The sequence below is a fragment of the Pagrus pagrus genome (assembly GCF_965226575.1).
Source record: "Pagrus pagrus genome assembly, chromosome: 3".
Classification (NCBI taxonomy): Eukaryota; Metazoa; Chordata; class Actinopteri; order Spariformes; family Sparidae; genus Pagrus; species Pagrus pagrus.
The window spans coordinates 13,856,155-13,881,762 of NC_140187.1; the positions used below are offsets into that span (position 1 = coordinate 13,856,155).

General features: G+C 40.4%; 1 protein-coding gene across 3 annotated transcripts in view; it reads right to left on the reverse strand.

The window, feature by feature from the left end:
* vgll4b (vestigial-like family member 4b) overlaps positions 1-25,608 on the reverse strand; it is a 43,150-nt gene that overhangs the window by 11,458 nt on the left and 6,084 nt on the right. For 2 of the 3 annotated variants that reach the window (XM_084349558.1, XM_084349556.1), the window contains exon 3: positions 4,128-4,365. In XM_084349558.1, the coding sequence (XP_084205684.1) occupies positions 4,128-4,365 (238 nt within the window). Of the gene's footprint in view, positions 1-4,127; positions 4,366-11,060; positions 11,496-25,608 lie in introns of those variants that run through there. The other variant, XM_084349557.1, reaches the window with a different exon arrangement.

The following is a 25,608-nucleotide window of genomic DNA, read 5'->3' on the forward strand; positions in this document are numbered from 1 at the left end:
TATCCATATGTCCATTTTTTTTCAGCAAAAAGAACTAGAAAACACAGGAAAGGAACAATTGCTCCAAGCAATGCCAACTCTTTAAGTTCATCATAATCTGACAAAATAATTATTGTTATTGGTAATTTACAGAGCAATATATTAATAATTTTTTGAAAAACAAACATTATGGTTACAATTAAAGACAATAAATACTTGATACTTCCTGCAGTTTTACTCCATAATTAAAAGCCTATGCTCTATGACTGGCTCTTACTCCTAAGTAGGGATGAAACAGCTGAGCAAGAGGACTTTTATACTGGCGTGTCTACAACTGCAGGGTGGCGGGCAGGCAAGCAGGCAGCAGCAAGCTTCCAGCCCGCAGGCTCCAGTGGACAGGATAAGGCTTCTTTGTTCAAGACTCCTCCTACTCCTCCGAGAAAATGAGAAAGTAGCCCCTGCTGCCTGACAAGGAGCCCACTCACCACACACACACTCACACAGATGATCACAGATTGGCAAGCACACATGCGTGTACAGACAGGACACACAACGACACATGTGCATACCTGCACAAACACATGCAGCCCCACACACATCAGCCTTCCACTAGAGCTGCCAATATTTTCAAATCAGACTTTTATATGTAGAATTTACCATGTCATAAACTTTTCTGTATTGCAGTAGTGACTTCATAGTAAAAACAGAAAGAGACTCTATTAAAACACTAAGACTGCTGAGAATATACTCACAACCACATTGTTAAACAGACTGAACAAAATCCTTTCATTTAACATGCTTAGTAATGCTGTCCCACATTAAAAAAAAAAGTGAGTTGGTTCAGAAAGTCTTCTTTCTCACCCCAGCCTGTGCCTCCCCCTGACTTCAGCTTGTCGTGATTGGACAACAAAGGAAACCTGAGCTTCCTCCTTCATGGCCTCGCCTCAGGTCTGAGGTGTCAGGTGTCCGTCTGTGTCAACACTCACCGAAAATATGACTGAACTTACAGACTGAAGAACTACAAGCAGTTCAAGCAAAAACAACCCAAACTGTTATAGTCAGCAAAAAGGACTTTCCATACAAGCAAAACAGAGAAACCTATTCTTTTTTTTAAAAAAAGAGGTGAATGAACACAAAAGCTTCTAAACGGGTTAACATTGAGCAGAGCAATCAGTGCTGACAAAAAAAAAAACAAGCTACACAGACAGAAGCAGCCAGCAAAATCCAACAGCTAGAATGGTGTCAGATAACCATCTCTGGACATTTGAACTGTGTGTGTGTGTGTGTGTGTGTGTGTGTGTGTGTGTGTGTGTGTGTGTGTGTGTGTTCATTTTCTGCTTTTCTGTCTAGCCTTTTCCCAAGGAGTCCATTGTTTTCAAATTAAACCTAATCACTGTTCCTACAATTGACAGATGAGTTAAATGAAGCAGAAAGCTCGTTCATGTTAAATAAAGACGTACCCCACAGTGTTTTCTATAGAGGCTGTTTTTACCTGCTATTTTTAGCTTAACTTTTTCTGTAACAACAACCTATCATTCTCCACTTAGTGTAATCACCGTTCTTTGGACAGGCACGACTGTTCAAACGAGAAGGAAAACTTTTTGGAGGCTGACTCTGACTGCAGGTTTCAACAAGTCACTCAGCAGGTACCTCTGCCAGGGAAAGAAAGCCCTCAGAGAAGCCTTAAATTAAGTGACTAAAAATAAGACATATTCAGGATGGCCCTGAGGCATATAGGTTTCCAGGATGAAAAAATTATCTTGGTGAGGCTTTGTAGAGAGCCCTGACTTTAACTTCAAGTTGCAGCAAGTCAACTAGCAATTGACTTTTCGTAGGTAGAGATTAACCTACAGCCCTAGAATCAGAGTACTTCAAGGTCATAATTAACATGAAGATTAAATAAAAGGGATTATGGCTTATCAAGGGTTACTTCTAGGAAATACAATGAGCGGTTTGAAAAGCCTTAAAACATCACAGACTTTTGAGGTGACTTTTATTGTCACCTACACAAACTAGTTGCATCAAGAGTTTGCAGCAAGGAGTTGCGACACCAACTGAAAGCTGATATGACAATAACTCCCATTGTACTTTGTCAGACAGACTTACAAAATAAAATCCAACTCGTGATACACGAGTAGGAGCATTTTCTTATCAATGTATGCAGAAGTTAACCGCATGGTGCAAGAAAAGTATCTCAGAGACTGAAAAACAACCGAGACAACTGAGGGAATAAAACACCATAGGAAGACGGATTTACTGCCTGGTTTCTCTGAACAGTATAATGGTAATTCTCTCACCACTGACACATCCACAACAGAAAAAAAGACGACTCGGCACAAATGTCAAGACACACAAGCTAATCCTTTGTTATGTGAGACCAGACAGTCACAAGATGAAGGAACAAAGACCCTTCCCCCCTGTGCCACTGGAACAACTTGATTGAGGAGACACCTGTAACACAAGCTGTGCAAAATATCTCTGTCCTGTCACACATGCAAATAAACATGAACCACTCCTGCTTTACCTTTGTCGCGTTTAAAGTCCTTAAAAGATGCTGAAAAATGCTACTCAGCATATTCCAAACAACCACAGCAAAGAAACTTTATGTAGGTTATGAGGAGTTTGAAACATATTAAACATAAAGATCATTTTGTCACGGGACTGGATGATGATGCTATGGATACTTCCTTGAGTTAGCTTTGAAGTCTAAAGGTTTTTGTGCTAGCCTATGCAAATGACTGCAAATGGATCGATCGTTGTGTTTTTTTCAGGGCCGATACTGATTGTTAGTAATCAGGTGGATCGATAACCGTTATTAAGAATGGATATACATTGGTAGTAAAAATAAAAATCTTCATGTCAAAATGTACAATAACCAGTGATGGAATGTAACCAGTACAATTTACTCAAGTACTATGCTTTAGTACAATTTTGGGCTACTTTACTTCAGTATCTCCATTTTCTATTACTTTAAATTTCCATTCCTCTAAATTTATTTGAGAACTTTCATTACTAGTTACTTTGCAGATTCAGTCTTGATAGGCTATTACTTGTGACTTGTAACCAATCAGACAGTGTTGTGGACAGGACTTTGATTAGACCACAGAGTGGTGACTACAGCCAGAGAGAGGACGTTGCATCGGAGCCAAAGTATTGGTATTTTTAAATTGACTTATTTTATCGGCAATCTGACACAATAAACACCAATAATACCAATAATTTAAAAAATGCTGAATATTGGCCCTAATCATCAGTCTGGCACTAGTACTGCATGAGTATTTGCACATGCTTTACCACATAAATACACTGCCCGTAACTGTGCTATTCTCTTAATCCAGGGCTTCCAGTATATCCAGTGAATCTATGCTACTGTGTTCCATTGTGTCATCCTGCAGCCATGTTGACTGACAAACAGCCGACTGATATAAAATCAACAGCTATCATTTATTCCTAACATTACTACTATTTTCAGCAACAGGGCATATTGCTACGAGTTAGCATGCATGCACAACTGCACAGCTCTAACACCTCCTTGACTGTCCCTGCAATAAATAGCAATGGCTGGAGTCCCATGACTGACTCAGTCAAACCCAGAAAGAAATGGAGAGAGACAGGGTGAGAGGGGGGGCTTTGACTCCACTGCCCCCCGGCCCCCCAGCTCAAGCAATCCCTTACCACCATTAAGTGCTCCAGAATCTCTGGAATCTCTGGAAGTGGGAATGTGGGAACGTTGGAGATGTGAGTAATCTTTCTGTTGTGCAGACCCTGTTTCCAAGCCTACAGAGATCTGCGGCTATAAGGAGAACGCTGCAGAGCCAGCTAAACCTGGCCGAGCACCCTGGAGTCCAAACTGGGACATCTGAGAAAGCCTGCCTGTGAGCAGCTTCACCAAGCGAGTAGCCCGCAGATATATGGCCAAAAGAAACATAAGTCAAAATGACTTCTTTTAAAAGCAGTGAAAGAGAGAGACAGATGGATAGAGACTGAAAAGGGTGCAAGGATAGAAAATTGGAGATGTTTTTAACTAGCACTTCAGGAAATGAGCATTTAGAAAAGAACTAAATAAAGGCCTCCATTATGGTTTTCATTAGAAAGTGCCTGTTCCCACATGCAACAACAAACGTGTGTTCCTCAGTACGTGTACTCACAGCTGTGCAGCAAACAGTCGGCTCATCTTTGCCACATGCTCGTTGTCGTCCATGTCGCTGTCCCCCTGGTCCCCGCTCAGCTTCCTCTTGGTGGGGCTGATGGGAGGAGGACCTGTCCTGTGGCTGGAGATGGAGGATGAGGAAGATGACGACGAAGAAGAGGAGGATGATGAGGAGGAGGAAGACGAGGACAAAGACAGGGACTGGAGTCTGGGGTCCCCTCTCAAAGCTGCTTCACCTGCAAGGGGGGAGACAAAAGAGAATGGAGATAGTTACTAATGATGTCCATTCCAAAGTTTGAGAATTGTTAACTTCGCCTTAACACAAACTCCAAAAGAGAAGGATACGATTAAACCAGGCAGAATTTTAATACAATTAATAAAACAACTGTGTTATTGTACAGTTTGAATTTTCATCGAGTTTGCAGAACAACAGTTGACTATACTTATGGTCATTTCAAACATGGCTGAGAATGAACTAACACTCGTGCTGTTGCTGTCACGTGCTCACACTCCCAACAGAGTGCTGAGCCATGAATGTGAATTATGGGAATTAGTCAAAATTATGGTATTTTTAAAGTAGAAGGCAGCTGTTTTATTGCCACTTTAAACAAGTCGACCACAAAAACTACTTCATGACAGTGTCACTGCACAGGCTGCGTTCCAGCTCAAACTTTGAATTTGTTGACTTGTACAGTTTACTGAGCGAGGCACAAACCTCTGGCAGAAGAAGAGGAGTATTTGGTAGGGAATGTTTTGGAAGAAATAGTTGTGGATGGGTTCTGCATATACGTGCATGTGGTGTGAACTATTTCTCTCTGTGTGTCTGAGTCTCTCTGCTTTCCTCCAGTCTTGTCCTGGTACAGAAGGCCTACAGAGCTGTCAGTGAGTGGGAGTAAGAGCAGAAGAGAATCAGGAAAACTACCACTGGCTCTGTCTCAGCACGGGGACTTTCCACTGCTCCAGCTTCATGTATCTGTCTGACTTCACCCAAAACACAACATAAAGTCTTAAACGCCCATTCCTACTGCAGCTTTCTCCATAACTGCTCCCATAGTGAAACACCAATTGGTCACTCCTGATTCATTTCCAATATCTTTTATATTACAAACAATATTAAACGAATGTTGATTACTCTTTAAGAAATATTTATGTATTTTTTTATATAAAAGTTCCAAACACTGCACATGCACATACTCTGTGTATACAATAACCATCTAGAGTTTTTATTTACCCCCACAATATTGGTATCGGCCCCCAAAAATCCAGTATCAGTATCAGGCTGTACTGTAAACTACAGTGAATAGATTGTTTTGGAGTAGGGAAAGGCAATCACTGTTGGATGTATGAAGTCATGAAATCTGAGTGAAAACCAGTTTAAACCAATCTGAAAATGACTGTAATCATTAAGTCGTTCAGAAAGCTTTAGTGTTCTCACACACACACACACACACACACACACACACACACACACACACACACACACGCACACACACACACAGAAAAGGTTTTGTAGTGTAGTAAAATGCGCTCTATTGCTCCACTGTTTGTCTTTGCATGTGTAGTTTTAGCATGGCCTCCAAAACACAGCAACATCTCCTCTCCCTCTCTCTCTGGCATGTTCCTGCTCGCCCCACTGTGTACCATGGCAACAAGGGTGACATCATTGTTTTGGCAGGACAGAGGGATGGCTATAAAAGAAGGGACACCACACCGTCCAATCAGGATCCAGGACGCATAATAGCTTATCAGAGGTTCAGGAGTGAAGCTATCGGGGGGGGCTGGGGGGAAGGATCTTTGACTGTTTCCCCTGCAAACAAATAAGACATTTGGCAGCAGAGTCAAACACTGTTAATGTAAATGCTGCTGAACAGTGAACCTGAGCAACATAGCACTCCAGTTAGGTGCACCTATATAAATCCACTGCAACCCCGCAATAAATCCTACATTTGTGAAGGTTATGATGGTCTGTTTTTGTTGTTCTTCTTCTTTGGAGGATGTAGTCTGTGCTTCAACAAAATCTTCAAGCTTCAGCAATAATGACTTAGACTGCATTAGATAGCTAGCCATACATGATAAACTACATGTGTAATGTGTGTGACGTGACTCAACTTTGCCATCCTCATCTGTCTTTCATGTAATTTACCTTAAAATCAAAATACAGATGAGGAAAGAAGCCAAGTACTCATAAAACAACTGACAAGAAGACATGCTGTGTAACACATGAGAAAATTAGCTATAGCTTAAAACAGACTCAAGGTACTGTAGTTCATAGGCATATCCATCCCACATATTTGTTCTGTAAATAAAGAACACTGCAATATTACAAGAAATGCTTTTTTTTTTCATCCAACCAGCAGCCAATCAGTAGAAGGAGGCCTGTTAGAAGTAAAACTCCACTCTACCTTTTTCCCCTCTCTGCTCTCTCAGTTCATTAGATCCACATGATCAAAGCCTATTTCTCTTGACAGAACTTCAAACAGCTTGAAATCAGGATGAGATTGGATTACAAACGGGGGCGAACCTCTCTATCTCTCCATTTCCCTCTCTCTTTCCCTCTCTCTTCTTTCTCCCTTCAGATACTAAAAAAAAGATGATGTCCTCTTCCTTCTCTGCAAAGCAGCAAATTGATTATTTTTGGCAGAGTTTCTCAGAAACCTGAACTTACCCCTCAGGGTTGCCTTTATTTTTTAAGTCCATAGAGGTTCTGGGCTTTAAATACTTAAAAGGACACACAGAAAAGCCTTTCAACAGAAGTTCTTGTCTGTGTGAGCTGAACTTTTAAACCGGATGTTAGATTGGTTTGATCTCTGGCAGAGGGAGGAAGGGAGAGCAAGACAGACGGACAAAGAGGGAGAGAGAGGTTGACAAAAGTACATGGCTTTGAGGAGGTTTTTCAACCTTGTTTGTTTTCTCCTGCTCAGCAGCGAAAAAGGGACAGTCAGCATTCCCCTGCACCCCTCACTGCCAGGACTACAACTGATAGCAGCTTTACAGAAAGAGAAAGGGAGAGCTGCAGAGGGAGAGACAGATGGACAAACAGAGAAAGTGCTAAAACACTGCAGGGTGGTCATATAGTGCATAAACAAAAACTGAGAGCAAGTCAATCACTTCCAAAAATATAAGCAACTCCACAGTTTCATATGGCTGGGAAACAAAACGATTTATAAATAAATTGGAGCAATAATCTGGTGTGGCATTGCAGTAGTATTTTATGCAGTATACAAGTACAAGCTGCGGCTATTTTTATTACAGTTATTCTGCTGTTAGCCAAGAAAGGAAAGTCATTGTTGTTGTCATGTTAGCCTTGTATTTATCCTTTAATAACAATCAATCACAGCTTTACAACTAGAAATTCATACTCTTGTTTTAAACTTCAGCAATGAGAACTCTTTTCATCTTTTCCTGCCATGCTTTCTGGCATCATAAGCATTGACTGCCAGCACTTCAAGGCCAAGTGCTTTGTTTGTTGTGTTTACTGCTGATAAATAATTGAAATCTGTCATGCATGCATAGGGTTGAGTACCGTTTATGATTAAGCATGAAATCCCAGAAGTAATATGCAAACCTGTTCCATCCATCATCTTTGGACTCATTCATCCAAACCTTGACAGTCACATGAAGATCACAAATCTGTGGTACCATAACCCAATTAACACACCATGAATTAATATCCTTTCAATTTACTAAAGCATACAAACACCTACGTCTGATTCTGTTTGTCAATTGGTTTGACATCCATGGGCCAGAAAAGTCACAGAGTCATTCCCAATCCTATTGTCCTAAATAATCGCAATATGCTACCCTTTACTAAACTTTATGTGTCAATGCATGGACCCCAACAACAAATCAATTTATGTTGTTTCTTACTTTTTTAATGACAAAGACAAGGTGCTTTCTGTATGCCACTCTTGCCATCCTTCACTATCCCAAAATCAAATGATCCTCAAACAAATCATTAAACCTTACATTAATGCAAACTATCCAAACAATTTATTCCAACTATTATATTAAGGCAATAATCCAAAGGCGTCAGATTATGTAGAGTGTAGGTTTGATTTTGTCATGATGTACATTAAAGGCAGGCATTAAAAACAAAAAATAGGCCACATGCTGTATTGACACACGTCACACTTGTCTTGCTCAGGCTACACCACTATTACAATAAGATAATAAGTGTCATGTCTGCTTTTATCACACTGAAGCTCTTGGGGCAGTGTACCAGTATATATGAGCATGTATGTGTGTGTCTGTGGGGGAATTTATTTGCATGTGAGTGCTCATGCATTCAACAACAAGCCAGAACACCCACACGATCACAAAGCTCCTCCAACCCCTGCTTGGCTCAACATGTTTGAACATGAAGGGCTCTTCTTTCACTCTTTTTACTCATTGGCCTCCTTCTCCTGTTATTGTATCTCTGTTTTCTTATCATGAGGCACATGATGGAGTCGGGTTTTTAAGCTCAGTCAGCTAAAAACAACACAAATAACACCCGGAAAAACAAATATATGGGTTAATCCTGAAGAGATGTGCTTCCAGAGATAGAAATAAAGCATTGTGTCTAAACCCAGCTCATAAAAGACACACCCAAGGGATATACAAGTATAAAAATAGGACTAAAAAGTAGTCCTCTTCCCTCTTTACTCCTGTAATTTTCTTCACTGAGATACAGGATTAAATCTGAGGAAGATGAAGCACAGCAGTGACACAGAAAACACTTCAATCCTAGACAAGGGGCACTCTTATCTGCTACATCATCAAGAGTGGACACACATGGCATTTTGGTGAAATTTCAGTGACAGTAAGCTCAAACTCCTGAGCACACCTTGAAAAATCACATGCCTAAAAGCAAGTTTGTCAAACAGCATTTACAGCAACAAAACACAATTATTCCTGCAATGCATTGGAAACAGACACGAGTCCAACTCTGTTGACAGAGAGCATAAATTACGTGCTTTTTTAACTTCTACTAAAAAAACCTTGTCATCTTCTACCTACTCTGTAAAATGGTACTTGGCCACCTGCCGAACAGCCTCTCTGACCCTCCGTGCAAATCTGCAAAATGCTTTTCAGTCATGCAGTCTAAATAGGAGAGCTACTACAAGTTCATTATATGTTGCATGTAGAGAGGAGCTGCTAGCTGTGGCACAGTAGTAGTGTGAGGAAAAATGGGCTGAGATGAAAACAAAAATAAAGCCTACTGATCAGTTTTGCATGAAAATGTTTTGATTTGTGTTGCTACAGCTTTTGCATTTTATATAAGTCAACCTCAGATGGAGATTAATCACTAGTCACCAACTTCAACAGATCTTTACTATTAATAAACCCAACATTTTCTTTCTACCCGGTCATGTGTAGTAACACCTGACTTTAAAACATATCATTCGCTGCAGTTCTTCTTAAAATCGGCTCTTAAAATGGACTTGCTAGAGTTAATTCTGCACTTTGCAGTAGAAGTCAGGGGCAGGAGGACAGAGGAAAGCACTTGTATTTGGCCCCCTGAAAGACTACTAGATGATATTACAACCCCTAACATGTGAACACTGACAGAGCAGAGGACGGGAGTCACACTACTCCAAAGGCAGTCAAGCTAAGATATCAAAGCTCCTGCTCTGTGCGTTCATGACATAACATGAAATCCTATTCTGCTCATGTTAGAAATACCTTGTAGTTCACAGCAGAAAGAAGTGAAGAGGAGAGATGAGAAGTACGAGAAAAAAATCCCAGCTCTTAAAGAGGCACTATGTGGTTTTAGAGAAGACCTTCAAACTCAGAATTGTAATATTTAAAATAATACAAACTCAGAAATATTATTATTTTCTATAAATGAATTAACAATTGGATCCAAACAGGTGGATTTACTTTTCTATGCTGGGCTTTACGCAGGTTAAAGGGGCACTATGTAGTTTTGAAGAAAGTCAAACTCAGAATTTCAATATTTACATTAGTAATAAGCTAATAATACATTTTTCCCCACCATAAATGAATAAACAAGCTGTTCTCAGAGGAAAATAAGGTCCCCAGAACATTGTTTGAAACTAGAAAGGTGGCAGGGTCCGCCACACATAAACAAGGTAAAACAGTATGAAATAGTTTTGTCCTTTGAGGTCAGCTTGTTTATTCAGTCATGAACAAGAAAGTTTTTTGGGGGCATTTAAAAAAAATAAAAATGAAGATCTTTCTCTTCTGATCAAAATGTCTTCCCCAAATCTACACAGTGCACCTTTAACAACAGAAACAGACTTTCCAACGCAAAATCAGTTTGTTCTACTGAGCTCAAATCTGTAAACAACACATGGTGTCAACCCTTGATACTTCTGATTCCGCCAAAGTCAGACATTAAACCACAAACATGACAAAGCCAGGAATGCGGGAGGCTGATATGAATAACAGAGAGCAGAAAGTCAGAATAACTGAGCAACTAGTAATGGAGTGAGTCAGCCATAGGAGAGCCATTAAACCCACACATGCATGGCTCACACCGTCTATTATTCAGCGTTTCATCTCAATCATTTGCCAGGTCTTTCTTCAGAGCAGAAATTATAAGTCAAGCTTATAAACACACATCCAGTCCATTGAGATAACGAGCAAATAAGCGTGCTAGCTTAGCCAAAAGTGAAAACTGAGGCTAACTGCTGTACGTTGCTAGCGGCAACAACTACGTTCAGTGGAAAATTAACGTACGTTGGAAGTTCGAACCTGAAAAGTTGAACCGCGTTTATAAATGGTGCCGAGATTAATTTAACCAACGTGTGATGAAATAAACATCGTTTTCTCTCCAAGGCTTGTGAAAAGTAGCAGCAAAGCGTGACCGACTCCAGGTAAAACTTCGACTCAACTAGTAGTTACGTCGCTAACGTTAACTCGCAGCGTAGCGGCAGCGGTTTAAAAAAAACAACCGCAGGGACACCCGCAAAAACACTCACTTTACCTTCGTAGCAGAGGATGCCGATGTTGTTGTTCATTTTGTCCAGGTACTGGTAGTTCAACAGGTCCATTTTCGTTAGTAGCATTTATCGAGTTTTTTACGGGGAAAAAAGGCCAGCTTTTTTTCTCCTCTTCTCGTCTCTTCTCTTCTCGAGCGATGGTCAAAAAAGCTAAAGGCCCAGCCTCCAACTTTAGTTCGTGTAATAAAAAATAAAACCCCACAGAGAGGACAGAAACCGGATATCCGCAGTTATTCTAACGACTTTGAGATACTTTTCTTTGTTTTCTTTTTAAATGCGGGTGAATGTATCGCGGTGATAAAAGAGCAAACACAAAAAGAGTAGCGTCAGTTCTCCTCACAGCCAGCTGTAAGTCGACTGCACTGACACGCAGGCTATGCTTGGTATGACTCCTATGCTGCACCAGTGGTTTCCTCTGCCGCTGAGAGGGGCGCACTGGGCATGCTCGCTAAATCCCTGGAGCGCCTCAAATATCAGGGATGTTTTACGCGCAAGATCAGCCTCTCCAAACACACTGAGGCACACAGAGAAAGCGAGGGAAGAGAGAGGCCCTAAAAGAGCTGCACTTATCCTACTTTAACAGAATTTTTTTTTTTTTTTAAAAAGTGTCACAAGTCCCAATGCTGAAGCCGAAGATTGCTGAGGCACACATGGAGTCCCCCTCTAAGAATACAGATGTGATAACTGAGGCGATAAAAAGTGTCATAAAAGTATGTTACGGTTGCTATCACAGGGTGTGAGTCCCTGCAGGAAAGTTAAAGAGATAGCACAGAAGTTGTAAAGTTTGATAAGTCACTATAAATGAACTGCAAGCAAGGAGATGATTAAAAAAAAAAAACAACTGAGGAATGGAGAGGAAAAAACTCACCAGGAAGGAAAAATGTGCTTCTCTTTACGAGGTTTCTGCTTATAAACCTTTTCATTTTGGCTAAAATGGTTGCTTCCCCTCAGTCTGCATTGTTTTTATGTGTCAGATCCTTAAAGGGGCACTATGTAGTTTTGGAGAAGGAATTCAAACACATATTTACAATAATAATGAGGTAATGACACAATCTCAGAATTATTTATCTTTTCCATAACTGAGTTAAAAAAGCTGTTCTCAGAGGTGTGTGTAGTTTGAAAGGTGGCAGGGTCCGCCAAATATAAACAAAGTACAACAGTAAGAAATTGTGTTGTCCTTTAAGATTATTTAGTTTATTCAGTCATGAAAACAAAGACAGTTTGTTTATTTAGTTTGTTTAGGCATTTTAAAATTACATTTTTTCCTCAAAACTACGCAGTGTGCCTTTAAAACTAATAGACGTAGGCAGTATTTTCTGTATTCATATCAGTGAAAAACAGACTAAAAAATGTTATCTAATCACTCTGTACATGTTTATTTTTGTTTCTCTGGAAAGTTTTTAAAGGAAGTAAAATTTGCCTCTGTATTAGGAAATGAATCTGTACAAAGGGCTGATGTAGTAAATTAAAAACTCATTCATTATATGTTGTATAGTTTTATATTGCAATAATAATTTGTGGTTGTAGCAAAATTTGGGAACCACCTGACTAAGTACGACCACAAAGACACCTCAAGAAGGTACATGGACACGTGTAGAAACAAAAATAGATGATACAACCTAAAAATTGTATGTGCAATCAGAATAAATTGCCTATAGTTAGCAGAAATGGAGGGAAAACAAACTTCACTGTGTTTATTTCAATGACCATAAAAAGTCACCGGGGCCCAGTGAAGTCTCAGAGTGGTTCTCTTCTGCCCCCCAGTGCTTGAGACGCGCTATATCCAGGTTTTTATCTTCAATACCAGGGACTGATGTGGAAAGCAGGAGGCAAATGGGATGAAAAGAGGAAATAGATGAATAGAACGTGAATATGACTGTCATCCGATTACACGGTTTGTAAGAAAAGAGTAGAAACGAGTTTCCTCTGGGTATTAGACTGAGAACATAATGAGCAGGGTGTGGCTGAGCTTTAGAGTGTGAGTTTACACAGAAACACGCATTCATCATGTGTGTGTGACACACACCCGAAGAAGAAAATGTCACAACAGATATGACCCAGATTTTAAGTCAGAATGAAACGTATGGTATTCTGAAAGCAACACAGGAAAAGATAAAAATATAAAAAAGAATCAGTCAGATACTGCATCAGTCTTGCTATCCAGTGTTGCACTTCAGCTATTTTCCTTGGTAGACGAGCAGGACAAGAAAAAACAGGAAGAAACTAAATTAAGAGGAACCTAGAGGGAAATATTTTAAAGATGAGATAAAGCTTTCAGGCAGGTTAAGCAGTTTAAAGGGGCACTATATAGTTTCGGAGAAGAAATTCAAACTCAGAATCTTAATATTTACAATATCAATGAGGTAAATATACAAACTCGGAAATGTTTTTTTTTTTTTTTCATAACTGAATAAACAGACTGTCCTCAGAGGACAATAAGGTCCCCAGAACACTGTTTGAAGCTAGAAAGGTGGCACGGTCCGCCACATATATACAAAGTAAAACAGTATGAAATTGTGTTGTCCTTTAAGGTCAGTTTGTTTATTCAGTTTATTCAGTCATGAAAACGAAGAGAGTTTGTTTATTTAGTTTGTTTAGGCACAAAAAAAAGATCTTTTCTCTTCTGATTCAAACTTCCTCCCCAAAACCGCATAGTGCTCCTTTAAATGTGGTCGCTATCTTGCATTTAAGCCCACATTAATGGCTGCTTCACTGACCTCTGTCTCACCACAGGCCTCTCCTAACCTCTCAAAACTGGATTAACAGACTAATTGTACAGATTACTTTACCCCCGGACCCTCACCCACTCTCTCATCCACACACACAAGCCACAACTACAAAACAAAAGCCTTATGTATGCGTCTACACTCATACATCTACCCAACTCTGCTTCACAAAACACACATCTTTCCACATCTTTCCAAACACCTCCCCCATGTCTCTTACATGCACACACAAGCACACAAATACACACAAAAGGCCTCTCCCCTCCTCCCTCGCGGCCCCCTCCTCTAACGGAGGCTCAGAACTAAGGAACATGGTTCTTGTCTCATTGGACGCCCATTGTTTCAGTTTCACACACACAGACGGGCCGAGTTCAGACAGAGGGTTCATTCAGTGCTGCTACTACAGCTGGCTAACTCAGAGGCTCTGAAAAGTAAGAGGCCTGAAACTGGAATTTATTCAACTCAACAAGTGTGTGGCAGCCAACAAAGAAAGTTGCTGCGGGAAGTAAAAATTAAGCTGCTGAAGTTCCAGTTTGATCGGTGTCACTTTTCAGGAACTTTAAACCACAAAACTCTGATAAGACAGCTCAACTGGTTCATGTCACAAGCAGTCATGTGAACATCCTCAACGTTTTCAGACTGGGAACAAAAAGTCATTCATTTCACTACAGTTGAGGATGAAAGACAGAAAGCAACAGACTGGTGCCCCCATATGGCCTTTAGACCAGTGTGCTCACAGTTAGAGGACGTGTCTCAAACTTAAAAAACTGGCTGTCATAACAACAGGAAGTGGAAAATAAAAGGCTGGAGATACTTTTTTCCACAACAGACTTCTGATTTATTGAGACAAATCAGTGCAATTAAAAGTATATTTTCACAGAAAAAACTAATGATGGTGTGTCACAATTATTATTCTATTAATTATACTATACAAATGTATTTTCAGCCACTGCTAATGACTATAGCAGCTGCATATGAACTCTCTCCAGGGGTTTGTCTGACTCTATATCTGTATCTTGGATTCAGTGGGATACTTGAAAAACTTCCTAAATGTTTTAGACAATAGAGTCATAAAGAATCTGATAATAGACTAATACATAGGAAAATAAATAGATAAAAATCAAAGCAAATCCTCTTCTTAGCCCGTTTCCAGGACAGAAAGGGGAAACACTTTAGTTTTAACACTATTTAAACACAGTTTGTTTACAATTAAATTATTTACAATATCTAAATTCAGAAGGAGCTGCAGTCCCCCATTTGTATTCATGGACAATGACTTTCTCTTCGTCACTTTTTGACTGTTTCCTTTAAAATAGAGCATTTTTATTCCAATAAGTTGTCTCTTCATGACCAAAGGATTTATCAGCAATACAGTCAATACAATACATGTGAATTTGTTGCATTGCATGACAATTTAAGCAGTGCTCCTGCGCCTGGACCCCTGCATGAAGGAGGGTTTTAATCTTTATTTTAACCAGGTTGAGTCACACTGAGTTAGAGACTTCTTTAATAAGACATGAATGGGCAAAAAAGAAAGAAAGTCGATATTAAACATTTTAATGGGAGTGCTTTCCTTTATTTTTCTTTTTTGCCTATTCAGTACAATAACGATTCAGCACTCCGCATTCAAGTCATTATGTGAGTCGAGCACGTTGTGCTTTATTTTGTATTTTTAGACATAAATGGCAATGACACTGTAATAGTTATAGACTGAACAATCATGTATACCAACAAAAACAGACTCAATCTAAAACTAAATGAATAAAACAAGAGATACTGTCAATACAAGTTAAGAGATGAGCCTGGAATTATTCAGAGAGGTGAAATCTCCACCTTAAAATGGAGAAATGACGTAGGATGATCCTTTCCTGCATTATCCAAAAAGATAGGGTCAAAATGTTTTTCATCAAGGTAAAACAATAAAATCCATACTGGTAAATTGTGAATCAACAGCTTGTGAACTGTGTATCAGACTTCATTTCTACATTTTTTAATGTATTTTTTAACCTTTTTTGTTGTCTGTCATGCACGACTCTGTACTCTGTCTTTACTGTTACAAAATGCATCACATTGTCAATTAAAGTACATTTTCCCAATCACAATAAAAGAAATCTTAAAAAAATAAAACAAATCTGTTTTTGCACCACAAAGTGCTCATGATAGCACTGATCAAATAAAATAATTAACGACTGGCTGACACTTATCACTGCTGGTTAGCAGATGCGTAATTTGTTTCCATGCGTTTTTCATTTTTCACAAACACTTGACTTGAAATTGATTTAAAAAGGGGAAACAAAGTCTCTAACACAGTGTCTTTGTTCTGGCTTGGCACGCTCTAAGACTGAATAAGTATACTAAGGAGATTAATGGTTACACAACAAGTTGACAGAATTCCACCTCTTTCTTCCATAGGAACAAGTTGTTACACATAACTTCTCCCACTGTGGTAATAACCTTTTCTGCTCACCGTTTCCACAGCATGACTCAGGAGTAAACAGCTGATGACCTGCACTGTAGTAATGTCAGCTTCAGGAAAAGGCAGTATGTGGCAACTTAGAAACTCCTGTATCCAAGTAAAATGAACTCTCCTGTGTAAACAATAAACAATAATGAATAGGTGTGAACTGGTTTATAATTTCTAATGTTTAGGACCCACCAGTGCACCCACCGCTTCACCCATCTTTTCATTTATTGGTGTGGGTACACAACATCCCTTCATCTCAGGTGGAGAATACGTGCCTTCCTGTCATTACCCCCCTTACTTCCTGCCTGTCTATTTATTCATGTAATCTATCAGGACAAGGAGCTGCCGCGCCTACTTCATCCCTTGCGGCGTTGTGTGTCTCTCCGAACAGGTCTGAGCTTCTCCCGGGAGGTGGGTGTGTCTGGATAACAACACACAGGCCAGGTGGTGATTCATCCTAATGCTTTATTAACACGCTCCGGTGTTGTGACACAACACTGGCAGAATAAAGGACCACGGGACGATGATGGTGGAGTGTAAAAGAAGAGGGGTGACTTGGTTTCTGCCTTCCTCATTTTTCCTGCTTCTCTTCAGTCTTTTCATTGATTTACTTATAAAATGATCGCTGTTGATGAGGTTAAAGGAGGAGTAACCGTCGTCAGACTTGATTAAAAACACCTGAGTGAAAGAGATCATAGGTCAAATCCTCGATCACTTGACAGCGCCCTCTGTTATGACACCAACACACCATTACTTTGTTTTCACGATGGCATAATGGATTGAAGACACTCTGAAATGTGTCGTCTCAGCTCTTGGTATCAGGGTTGTTACTTAACTGTGACTTTTTACACAAACCTCCAGGCTGCGGGAAGGTTTAGATTACGCGTGATAAGATTAATGTCTACAAACACCTGACAAAGTCAGACCTGTTTGACAAGTTATCATTTCTACAGGTTACAGGATGTCTATTTTTAAACATCTACATGTCAAACGTTATGCAAATCCTATACAGGTGGATCCAAATGTCCGGATTGCACCCTGAAACGTGCCACCAGGGAACAAAGCTTCCCGTGAAGACGATTACATCATCTTTCTGAGCATTCAGAGGGTAATTTCCACCATTACAGAAGGAGTGTTCCTGAGAAATATCAGGTTGCTGCACCAAAACAATGATAACAACAGGTTATTGTTTGGAGGTGAAGCTATTCGGTCATTTCCCACCTTTGTGTTGACTCTTTGTGTGTGGAAAACCTGTCAGACGATAACAAATCTAAGATTAAGTTTATGATTAAACAGAGGCTCCACATTCACTTCCTGTAGATATGTTCAGATTCAACCATTATGTAATTGGATTCCCTGTAAAATATAGTGTAGATTATAAAATACAAGCCTGGTCAAACTGTAAGATTATGCAGGAAAGGTAGATATGAATATATGTACTATAAAAAAATGTTATATCCCATCAAAAATCCGCAGTACTTTTGTTTTTAGAAGGCAAATGTGCTTAATATTGAGTGCTTTCTGTTGAAAATGGGGAAATTAGAATTAAATCTTTGCCATAAATTCTGTTTTGAAGATTATTCTGTATAATTTGGCCGTTATTGCACAGCATACAGTGTAGACAGAGAAAGTATGGGGAGAGAAAGACGCAGTGCCTTAATATAAAGTGTTTCCATGTCTTGTTGTGGGAATTTGGTCTGCATTTTCAAAAAATAGCACCTTCTGCAGTTTGGATATCACACTTGATTATATTGCAGTTTCGATAATAGTTCGATTAATTGTTCAGGCCTGCGTAACATCATTCCTCTAGGTCATATTTAAGTCCCAAGCCATGATCAGTGTGCAACCATCACAGTACAACGGGAACATGGACTATGGACTATAAAAATACACAGCAACGCAACTTCTCTTTTACCATTCGGGGAAAACCGTCTGACTCTTCTCACAAACTCACCTTAAGTCTATCCGTTTTGTGCTGTCTTCACCATTTGCTCTATCAATTTAGTAACGCAAATCTTTTTCCTCTCTCTGTCTCCGATCATATCAGCTCTTTCCTCCTTCCCCTCAGCCTGCCTGCTGAATCTTGTTGACAGCATTCAGGGAAAAAAACATGAGGCGGACAGTGGCTGCAGATATCTACTGTATGTTATTACAGGTACGCAACACCCTGGAACACAACTCAGATGTGATTGTGCGATGGAAACCTCTTCTGAGCGGTAAGCTGAGACTCAGAAGGGAACAGGAAAGGTTAAAGGATGTCTTGTGTGCACAGCAGTGACATCTGTCACATTTACTCTTTCAGTCTTTAAAACAAACATGTATCTAAATATCTTATCCAACTTTCATATATAAACTGTGAGGTTTGTCAATGTTGAATTTTTTGCTTATCATATCTAATCATGTCAATCATATCTTATTTCGGGTAATGGAAAATGACTGCTGCCTCTGTTGACCAACGGGACACATGACAACATTCTTGCCATGCTAACAATTAGCTGGTAACAAACTGACCCCAGGGGCTTATCATTTATTGGCCAAGACTGCTCCTACGGGGAACAGCAGGCTCTGTGCCATTACACACTCATGTTCAGCCTGGATTGCAGCCCGGGCATGCTCAGATGGTGTCAACACAACCTTATCACTGGATGCCAAGGCTACAAATACTATACATACTTCTCTGAGAGGAGTGTGTTCACACACTAGGGTTCACCTTCCTATTTCCTTCAAAAGAATTTATATTCTTGGACTAAATTAGGTCAGCCAAGACAACACAAGATAGGATCATCACAGATATAGTGGTATATATGTTCGAAAAACATTTCTATCTCTTACAGAACATAATGCATAAAAAGATGCTCAGTTAATAATTTTTTAATTCCTAGCAAAGTTGACTTAGGTTTGGTTAAAAGACCTGCATTTATAAAGTACTTTTCTAATCTACCAACTTCTCATATTGTTTTACAACACCTGCCAACCCTCCTGATTTTACCAGGAGACTCCCATTTTTCTTCTCCCTCTCCCTGTTTCCTCTCGGGGTCACAATTCTCCCGCATCTCTCCTGATTTATGACAATTTTTCACACTTTTTCACCTTTTAGTTATCATAACCTGTTTTTGGCACTGTGCAGCCTGTAGTCTGGTCTTCTTCAGTGAGTGAGAGAGGGACAGAGAAATGGAGAGGAGAAAGAGTATTTAAACAAACGTCAGTCACCCTGGAGAGAAGTATTTATATTTCTTTCATAAAGTTTTAAAGGAAAGGGCCGGTAAAATCTGCCACGCCGATTTTTCTGGTAATCACTGGGGTCGCACCACGACAATCCCCACCAAGATGCTGACAAACAGGGCAGTGGCATGCACAGACAGGGCAAAGATGGATTAATGAATGAATGAAATGTTATGAATGTTACTTTATTTGCTGCAGATTTGCGAAATTTACACTAGAGGGCGAATTATTCGGCCTTGTATTCTGAGAATTAAAAGTAAAATGAAAGTTATTTGACATAAAAATGCTGTAGCATTTTTTTTATTCACACACACTCACACACCGAGTGAAACAGCAACTGAACCACAAATAAAACTCAGTATGTCTCAGCATTAATTCCCTTCCAGCTCCTACAAAGGTGAAATTTTTCTTCTCTGTTTCATTTCATCCTGAGTAACTATGGCGAGTCCTATCAAAAAGAGAGGAATGTAAAGTATGTGTGGTCAGCACGGCTCTGAGAAACAGTTCCCTCGCTAAGACAGCAGAGCTGGTGTGGGACCGGCGAGCATGGCATTCACTGAGAGCGAATGTAGGACATGAGTTCTGAGAGGAAGGCAGACAGAGCCGCAAAGTCAAGCAGTCCCTCTTGTCATTTGACCATTTGACTCAGGCAGGAAATGTTGATGTACTGGTGCGAGTGAAAAGCTCCACCTATGAAACAAGTTTGCATTTTCAGTGTGGTGGATGAGTCCTCATACAACCTTATTCTGAAAGACCAGATAACTTCTTGCCGGCAGGTGAAAAGCATCAGCTGGTGGCCAAAAGTGTTAGCTATCAACAATGAGTTTGCAGTGATGAGGAGATCAATGCAAGGGGATTTATCACATCAAATATAAAACTACATGTCTAACTTAGCTATACACAACTGTTTCAGGAGTGAGGCAACAGTCTTTTCACAAATGAAGAAAACCTGCTGTCTTGTGCAGAAATGAACGTGGTGAACAATTCTACCCTGGTATGTAAATGTACCAAGAATTGTTTTGGTCAAAGTGCAAATCAGAAATGCTGCGTGTAGACAAAAAACAAGGGTCGATTGTATTTAACCTCCTGACTCGCAACTGTGACCCTCTGACACGTGACCTTTGACCTTGTGACCGTGTCGGCCTCTTGCCCCTCGATTCTTAATGGCCGCCCGCTGAACCACGACACTTAACAAAGCAGCGACAATGACGTAAGTGCCTCTGTGTGTGTGTGTGTGTGTGCGTGCGTGTGTGTGTCTGTGTGTGTGTGCAGCAGTCAACAGACTAGTAAGTGCGGAGGGAAGTGTATGTGGAGGCACAGAAAGAGGGAGGGAGGAGGGTGAGACAACAGAAGATAGACTGATGGCAGAGAGGAGGGACTCTTGAACGAGCACTGAATAGATTTTCATTTAAACCTAGCTCTACTTGGCTTATGCAGACAACCCACCTTTCAATGGACCCGTGCATGTAAAGAGCCTTTCTAAAGTCTACCCCCCTTCCTTTATGATAGACATAAAATAAATGCTGTACACCTTTAAATAAGTATTACTTTGCTATTGTGGCTGTCTTTGACATTTTGACAACTATTCACCATCTGAGTCAAAAGAGCACACAGTCACAGTCTGAATGATTCACTGTTTGTTTAATTTGTACTGGTATTACTTGTGTAATACTACTAATACTAAATGTATTTAAATACAACAGGTGCTATATTATGTTAAAGGAGTAGTTTAACATTTTGTGAAATAAGATTTTACACCTTATTGCCGAGCGTTAGCTGAAACTGCATTTCTGTAGCGCTTTACACACACACATTCATACATTGATGGCAAAGGCTGTAATGCAAGGTGCCAACCTGCTCATCAGGAGCAATTTGGGGTACTTCGACATGCAGACGGGGGAGCCGGGGATTCAAACCAGTGACCTTCCGCTTACTGCACAACCCGCTATCTCCATGAGGTTGGATAGCTTAGCTTAGCATAATCACTGGAATGACTTCACAGACTGTCGCCTGCCCTGTGATTGAATGATTGGGCATGCATTGATCTGTCTACAGCAGTAAGTGTGTGAGTGAGTGAATGACCGACTATAATTTATGAGCTCATGATAGAAGTCTGCAGCAAACACAACAGTCATAAACCAAACAATGGGGGACAAAGTGGAGCACGCTGGCATCTAGTGTACTGTAGTTGCGTATGTATACATTGTGTGTGTGCATGCCATAAATGTTGAACTATGCATGAGGGACTGAGCTCTCTATTGTGTCAGACACCACCATGTTTTATCGCCTATTATCCTGTCTGCTCTGCACTCAGTGTCTGGTACCTTTTTATTGATTAATAGGGTATGATGTCATTAACTGTTAACAGCGTTTGAGTTATCGACTGCTATCGGTGTGTGTGCGTGGGTCAAGGTGTCTGGCGTAGATAAATCTTTGTTATCAGCAAAGTTTTTATGAGCGCTTTAACAATCTCGTGGATGACTGAGTCAAAGTGATGTATAGACGATGTATGGCGTAGGACTTTACTGCCAACGTTATTGTTACGCTCCTGCCCTTCTCTCACATCCACCTCTTCCCTTCCTGTTTCATCACACCATGCATTCACAGCATGTGAAGTATTATTGTAGGAATCCTGCCACTGCCCTTGACTGAGATACTACTCCTAAATATCAGCTACTGCACTTTAGTTGTGTCTGTGGCATGTGATGGACAGAGTTAACAGAAGTCTGTAATAAGAAGACTGAGCCCGTGTGCAGGCTGCAGGTGCAGACAGGCCAAATCAACTGTCAGATGCAAGAATTAAATTATTGAATTGACTTAGAAAGAAGGAGCAGCAGTAATTCCTCCCGGGGCATCAGTGACACCATCAGGGAGGTTTGTATCTTCATTGCCAAAGACTGGGAGTGAAAGTTTAAAAAGTACAGCACAGTCAATTTAACTGTGTGTGAAGAGTCAACAGAGATAAGACCTTCACCAGCACTTCTCACACTGTGGTGTGATATTACGTCTGAATGAGTCACTTGGCTTTAAGTGTTTGTTTTATATTTACAGTTACTACTTTAAATGTATTTAAGTAGTAAAAGCACCACAGGTGACAGAGGTTAAAAGAATAGTTCTGACATTTTCGATATTTTGTCAGCTTTTTTGCCAAGATTCAGCTCAGAGGATTGATACCACTCTCATATCTGTACGCGGTGCATTGAGCTATAGCCAGAGGGTGGATAGCTTAGCTTAGCTTAGTTTACCGTAACAAGTGGAAGCAGGGGGAAGCTTTTGCTCTGTCCAAAACCAAAAACATCCACTACCAGCGTCTATAAAGCTGGCAAAATAATCATTTGCTCAATTTTCTACAAAAAACAACATGTGAATTGACTTGTTGCAGTTTACGGGGGGTTATGTGTCCGGACTATTTCTTGACCGCAAGCAGTGACTTCCTGAAGTCCTGTTGTCATTGTGAGGTTACCAACCAACAGCAGAGACTCCAGGAACTATCAAACTATTCCTTTAACATCGTTAAACCAATGAAGACCAAATAAACTACAGACACATGTAGCATCTGCCAAAAGGATTTTATGGGAAAGAGTGTTCACACTGGTTTTAGCAATCCTGCAAAAAAGGAGATCATTATGTGCAACAAAGCTCGCCCCTTTTGTGTTGTGACTTGCTGCGTTACTAGAACATCCAAGGACCACATCACGTGTTAAAGTTCAAACTCTCTTGATTACATAACAACTTGATTAAACGGATACATATATATTTTTTCACGTGTGCCTTCTTTTAGGTGGCTAAAATACATCTTGCTGCTGGTCAGGTTTATAGCAGCACAATGTTCTGCTTCTCTGTAGGTGCTACATGCTGCTTCTCCATACAACCCCACATCAAAAGACCCAAACTATAACCTTAACAGGCCATGCAGGGAAGATGCGTCGCAATGATGAATTTATGATGCACGCCACCTGCATGCTCACACTATTATGACTACTTGATTAACACCTGTGTCATGTTGCTCCGGCAGCATTGAAAAATATTTATCAGAAACCTGGGCAGGCAGCTGGAGGGCAAACCCACTCCTTGCTCCACATGCACCCAAAACCCACACCCATCCCACACACGGGCATGAATCTTCGGTCAAATTACCTCCCACCTCGAGTAATCTTTGCCTCCAGCAGGGTTTAGACAAAGTGCCATGATGCAAGCTCTCCGATTTCACTTTCGGCGTTGATCCGACGATAGACCACTGAGCATCAACAAGCTCTGACTCGTCTCATCTGCTCTCTTCCTGAGAATATATCACGCTGCTGTTGAAAAGGTTAAAAAGCGCAAAGTCTAATTAACCAGGCGTGAAGTAGTTCAACTCGGGACAGTGTGGAGCTACAGTACACGATCACTTTGACCAGACTGAGTTACAGTTTGCCTGTCGATGTTGAGTCTCAATTCATTTATTTTCTGACAGGTCAAGTTGCAAGTCATCAAAACAGTGACTTGTACCGACTTAGGTCCACATCTCTGGAAATCTTAGTTCAGTGTGTTAGCATGCTAGCATATGCTAATCACTAGAATTCATTAGTTTACAGCTATTTGATCATAAAGTATCAGACAAAAGATGGCACTCAATTAAAAGTATCACCGTCATCAATAGGATTCATCCTCTGGGGACTTCATACAAATCTATCCAATAGTTGTTGACATATTTCAGTCTGCAACAAACCATCCATAGAACCATGCCTGCAGCTGGCATGGCTGAAAAGATAAATCAAGGTTCAGTAGCCCATGGCTAAGATCACCCATCTGCCTCATTTTGAGCAGAGAAATACCATTTTAGTGTGTGAGTACTAAAGCAATTCATTTCAAATCAGATTACCTACCAACGGCTAAAGGGAGGCACTGTTCTAACAAAGCTGACCAAGTTTAACTGCATTTCACCGTGACGTTAAGCAAACTCAGACAGTGGGGAGGTCACCCAAGATCGGATATCTATACTGGAGATGGCAACACAAATACAACCTTGTAATAAATATGCATTTAAGCTCAAAGTCTGAGAGAGAATGGTGTTGAATCAGCTCAATTGAGATTTTTTGCAGCTGGAATTTGTTGTGTAGTTGTAGATATAAGAATGTGTTAGTAGTAGTTGTTCTGTTCAAAGGGACAACTTCCCTTCACCCAAGATTTAAGGAAAAGAGTGGGAGTGTTTGAACAAACCATGGAAACTATAACAATGAAAGGGGATTCTGTAAGTGTGTGCGTGTGTGTGTGTGTGTGTGTGTGTGTGTGCGTTTTCTCTAAACAAACAAGCGGGACTTCGGTGTACAGCATGTGCATCTGTGTGTGTGCAGAAGTAGAGCAGAGGGCACAGTACAGATCTCAGCCAACCACCTTCTCTTGGCACCAGTTCTTCTTTTGTTGTGGTTCCTGTCAGAAACAAAAGGTCCATATTCCATCTCTTCAACAGGGCCTTAAACCACCAGCCCACTCTGGATTTACCAGCTTTGATCTAACATCCAAGACCCAACAGGCACAGTCAGGGCACGCTGACTGGTTATGTGTCTGCATTCGCACCAAAACCAAAGAATTTCCTCTAAAAATGTACAAGAAACTGCTGTAATTTAGAAAACACTGAGCTACAAACAAAACTGTTTTGATCTGTCCTTGGAGCCGGGCCTGGAGTGGGATCCAAGGTTGATTTCAAATACAGGTTTGCTTCCAGGAAGGGTGGAGCACACTGCAAAATCTTCCAAGTAGCCACCAAAATTGCTATGCAGGGGTGGCGGCAAGTATTAAGTATTTCCCCGCATTCACCATTAAATATAAGGCACGGATTACTTCACTGCTTTTTTAGTAAGTGTGTACGGTAATTACTGTATATTCAAGGTCAGGACTATTTGACTTAAGAGCTGTGATTAGTGTTGTCCTCCAACCAGAAGGAGTTCAAGCTCACTGACAGCAAGGATCAGCCCTGCTCAAGTGTCTACATATACAGTACATATAGGTGTGTAAATAATAGAATGGGGAATTAACTGATTTATGTTCATGTCTATCTAGCAAATAACTAATTATGATAACATTTTTCATCATCGATGCATTACAGTGTTTTCTGAGGTCTGTGGAAGACTTAGTTTTGGA